The sequence below is a fragment of the Anopheles ziemanni genome, chromosome 2, assembly GCF_943734765.1.
Source record: "Anopheles ziemanni chromosome 2, idAnoZiCoDA_A2_x.2, whole genome shotgun sequence".
Lineage (NCBI taxonomy): Eukaryota > Metazoa > Arthropoda > Insecta > Diptera > Culicidae > Anopheles > Anopheles ziemanni.
The window spans coordinates 43,134,571-43,139,471 of NC_080705.1; the positions used below are offsets into that span (position 1 = coordinate 43,134,571).

Below are 4,901 nucleotides of genomic sequence, written 5' to 3' on the forward strand. Positions count from 1 at the left end.
GGCCATTCCCATGGCCATAACATCAACAACGAAACCTCCCAACACTTCCACTACTGAGGTTCGAGGAACGACTACATCAAAGCCATCGACAGTTCAACTGGACAACGATCGGCTGGTGTTCACCGTGGCCGATACGAACGAACTGGAGCTGCCGATCGTGTCAATGGTGAGCGACATTAACGGACTCTGGAAGGACTGTAACTGGGCAGCTAACGATTCCGACCCTTTTTTGTAGTACGCACGGAGCAACTTTATCCCTCAGGAGCTCAGACTGACCGATTCGGTGGAGTACACGGGTCCTATCTTCGGCGGAGGTCCTGTCACGGGCCAAGAGAACACAAATCGACTCGTAGTCGTCTAGAGATTTGTCGTAATAAATTTATTGACCCGTCACCGTATGTAAGCGACGCACTCTCATGGTTTCCTTAGATACACTGTCACTCTCGCTCGTGTCCATCGATGATTCGCTATCGGAACTACTGTTCTGTGGTCGTGACTGAGGAGTAACAGTAAAACCGGGCAAAGGAAGAGCCGTTACCGTCACGGCATGATTGCAGCCGACCAACCCTAGCAATTCCATTTCTTCCATCCGATCCATATCCGCTGAAACGGGGGCTGCAAGGTGCGTAAATTGGCATACGTGAACAAGGGCGATCAGGATCGAAGGTTAGTTTTTTCAGTACCTGTTTGTGAGATGCCAGCTAAACACAGCACTATCAGCAACCCGATCAGCGTTAATCCTAGTCCAGTCATCTTTACCGCTCTTCTAATACTTGTTAACTTCCAAACGATGCACTCGAAACGGGTGGCTCCTATCGGACGGTCGATCATAGACTGACATCGCTGACTTCGACCTCCAGGCCGGAACGCCGTTCCCGAGGTTGATGCTAAACTGCGTCGTTCGGGTCGTCATCGGTTCGCCCGAGCCGTGTCTTATCAATTTATTAGAGAGATGAAGCAGCCCATCTCAGCATTGTTGCTGGGAAACCCTTTCACGGTTGGCTTGCTCTGATGCGTTGCTGCTTACTTGATGTGTGCGTGTGTGTGTATGGTTGTTGTGTGTGCAGGTGGTTAGAAAACCAAAACCGGGAGATAACAGGCGGTGACATAATGCTGGAGCAGGTTTACCCGCGCACCGGGACGCCCTCGGGTGAGAAATAGATGCACCCGCGATGCAACTCTAGTCGGAGAGTAGAAAAAAGTTCAAAGCCCCAAAATGGTTGTAGGAAAAAAGTGTGTCAAATTTTATTGCTCATATACACAAACACGAAAATGAGTCCCTTTGGAATGTTTGTCCCTTCGCACGCACAGCGCCATTTCCGCAGGACTGGGAGATCGGTTTGGGAGGAAGTGGTGAGGTTGCCGTGGGTGGTAGTGGTGTGTATTTGTATGTGTGTGTCCCACGCCGTAGGCTACGAGTGGATCGATCGATAGTGTTGTCGCTGCTGCGAGTGAACCGGGACGTCGACTTTGTTGTCCACTTTGTGTCTCGGTGGTGACGGTGGCGGAGGTTGGTGCGGGCCAGAGGGCAGAACGGGATTCGTGGGGGCACGTGCGGCCCAGGGCTGGTAGATGCTGCAGTAACACGGCTTCCAGTCGCCCGAATGGTGATGAAGGCCGTCCGCCGGCTGGCTGTGATGGCCCACATTGTACGGAATGTAGCCCTTGTAGTAGGTCGGCTGTGGTTGACCTGGGTTCGATGAAGGGTAGAAAGCAGAGGATGAGTAGAGGGGAGAGGTGATTCGAGAGATGGAGAGAAACGTGAAGTGATGCACGTTTCGTGTGCCGCATGAAGATCGATATCACGATCAACTCCCACCATGGGAAATTGATTGTGCTTGTGTGTTTTCCGTGAATATGCATATGTCAACTTGTTTACCAGCCAGACTGCCCTTTTTCTTTTATCCGATAAAAGCTGAATGCCGACTTTATCTCATTGAATTTTTTGTAATTAAAGTTCGAAAAATTTGATTTAACTCTAGAATTCAAATCTAGAGCCGTCATTTTGACCGAAACGCAGTTTTCGATTTTAATATCTCGAAAAGATTGAAATTTTGAAAAAAAAATTTAAAAACAAAACGCAATTATGATTTTAAATCCAAAGCTAAATAAAATTTTCAGATTTTACAGTTGAATTAGCACCAATAAGAACCAAGTTTAGTTTTAAAGCTTTTTAGCAATCACTTGGACCGCTCATTTTTGAAGATTTTTCAAATCCTTAAACAGTTGGCTATTTTGGTTTTTTAATTAACCTCTCTGAACGCATAAATAAAGAAAAGTATGTGCTATAAATCAAATACATTACGCAACATTTTAAAAATAAACTAATATTTTTGAGACCTCAAAGCATGAAAATTACCCCAATTTACAAAGTAACACATCCCGCATAACGCATTAAAACGGTCGAAACCTATGGAAAAATCTTCCAAAATGAAGAAGTTATAGCTTGTTGAAAAGAGCGGTCAAACCGGAGCGGTAATTGCTAAAAAGAATTCGGACAGGACTCCAAAGCAATGTGTTCTAGTGTTAAAAGATTGTTTTTGTAAATTTTAAGCTCACGACCAGCACATATTTCAGCAACTAATTCATTATGTGGTTGATTGTGTTGTGTGCAATACGCGATTGTTTTTCAAAAGATATAATTTTATGTCCAACTAACTTGACGCCCCGGCGTTGCTCTGTGACGAAGGGATTGAGAAAAAAATTATGGTTTTAACTAATACTTCAAAGATATGTTTGAATTTAATAGTTAGAATAACGACATATTTGAAATGTTTGATATTTCTTCAATTTCCCCATACGCGGTTTTTTGAAAGAAATTTTGATAAAAGAATTACCTGGTATTGAAAACCTTAGAAACACCTTACCCATCAAGTTGTGTTGAAGTCGCTGTAGTTCATATGCTTTGTATATATTTTTGTGACATTTTGTTATTTTCATTCGGTGTCTAGCTTTAATGTAAAAATGACAGTGTTCGAGCTGAGGTGAAACTCATATTTATGGTAAACCACTCTGGTATCGTTTTTAACGACCTGAGACTTTAACGTGATACTTATTGAATGACTGAAAAACATCAGGCCAAAGCTGTTTGGACTGACCAGAACTATTACCAAACGACTTTGACAAAAATGAGGAAAAGAAACGTGAAACATGTTTGATGTCTGGAAAAATTTAATTGATTCGTTATTAGTCTGTCGCTTCAATAAAATTCAAGATCTTAAATAAAATTTACGAGAATAATGGCAAAAAGAGGATGGAGCACTTGTTTCGAAAGCAAATTTCACTTATTACTAATGTCGGGAAAATTTGATAGACTTTCAGGGATGAATGGCTTCCGTGTTCACTACATTTTACACATTTGAAAAGTTAAAGTGGTCGTGCTGAAAGAAAGCTTTTCCACTTTGGCTAAAATCGTTTAAATTCCATGACTTTGGAACGAAATGTCGATGGAATGCGCGCCTTGTAACAATTTTGAATAAAGATGAGAATTTGTTGTTTTAACACACTGTTTGATTTTATCATGGTTTAACCTGATTTTTTTCCAATCCATCACTGTTCATCTCCACATTGCGAACTCATAGGAAACTCTGGTGAAACTCCTGTCAAGCTTGTATGGAGTTTCGAGTTTCCCGAGTTCGCTAAGTGGACACGCATTTGTTTCGGTCTTCTTCGCTTCTTCTTAATCCGTCAGTTATTTAACGTCAGAACGAGGGGCTTTGCTAGTGCTGTCAAGAGTTTCCTACCAGTTTCCTACGAGTTTCCCAGCTGTTGCGGGAACTGAGTTCGACAGTTCGTCGGAGGAGAGTTCGCTATGTGGAGATGAACAGTCACACTCACCTCCAAAATCGTAGTCTGCTCGTCGCAGGTACGGTCGCTCGGTTGTCCAAACGGCTGTCACGGTGTGCGGATACCGTCCACTCCACCCTCCATCGTACTCCCCACTGATGCGATTTCGGTCGTCGCCGCCACTTCCGTAGAAGTTGTTTCCCGCTGGCCGCTGGCTAAGCGTCACTCCGGGGCGACTCCCGTGAGGACCGCGGGTCGCCGTTGGCTTCGGTTTGTACGTAACTCCGGCCGTTCCCTTGAAAACCGGAATGCTGGCGTTGTCACTTCCTTCCCCGTCGGCTCCTGCGTCCTTTTTGCCACCACCCGCGGGCTTGTTTGCACTCCCCGGTCCGTCGCGGTCCCGTTTGCCATCACGCTCCGAAGCAGGGGTTCGTGTGTCGTTCGCCGTTTCCTCCGAGATCTCGATCGTAATGTCCGTGCGCACGCCTACCGCCGGCCGTTCGATCGACTCCGAGACGGAGCTGCCGGAACTCCCCGAGCTCGACTCGTCACTCTTCGTTTCCGGCTGCGAGACGCGCTTCAGCTTGAGTGTATCGACCGTCACTTGGATTTTCGGAAAGTTCTTGTAAACGCTCACGAACCCACTCGCACCGTCGGTATCGTCGTTCAGCAGATCGTCTGCCTCGGTGAAGTCCACCTTCCCTGTGGGCGTCACGGCCAGCACCGTGGACAACACCAAGCTCAGAATCATCACACCAAGCAGGGAGCTACTTGCCCAAATACCCATCGTTAAATACGCAAAATAAACGCAACTCCAAAAAAGTCCACCCAAATCACTTGCACTCCGACCCGAGCGGAAGAAACACAAACGATATCTACGCGCCGTAAGCGACGAACCGCGACTGCCGGTCTGACAATCGGACAAAGTATTCGCGTGCAAAGAACGCTCAGGTCGGTTCGCGTTCTCAGCGTTACCACCAAGGCGCGTCTAATTATTTCCCTTTCGTTGCTGACCGGCGTGGGGAGCTGGTTTGTACGGTCAACTCGGCGTGGAAGGGTTAAGGTGCTTTACTAATGTCCGTCCGTCGGTGGATGAGAGATGATGATTGGGAGAT

At 46.1% G+C, this 4,901-nt stretch overlaps 1 protein-coding gene across 1 annotated transcript; it reads right to left on the bottom strand.

Moving 5' to 3' along the window:
- Nucleotides 1-1,412: 1,412 nt before the first annotated feature.
- On the bottom strand, nucleotides 1,413-4,537 carry LOC131282124 (uncharacterized). The gene is made up of 2 exons (XM_058311519.1): nucleotides 3,838-4,537; nucleotides 1,413-1,690 (listed from the first exon to the last, which is right to left on the bottom strand). Exons 1-2 carry the CDS (start codon nucleotides 4,535-4,537, stop codon nucleotides 1,413-1,415), a joined length of 978 nt encoding a protein of 325 aa, XP_058167502.1.
- Between the last annotated feature and the right edge of the window lie 364 nt (nucleotides 4,538-4,901).

Coding starts and splice junctions, on each gene's coding strand:
- LOC131282124 (XM_058311519.1), bottom strand. CDS start 4,537: ATGATTCTGAGCTTGGTGTTGTCCACGGTGCTGGCCGTGACGCCCACA. Junction 1,691..3,837: donor AGCAGACTACGATTTTGGAG/GTGAGTGTGACT, acceptor CATCGAACCCAG/GTCAACCACAGCCGACCTAC.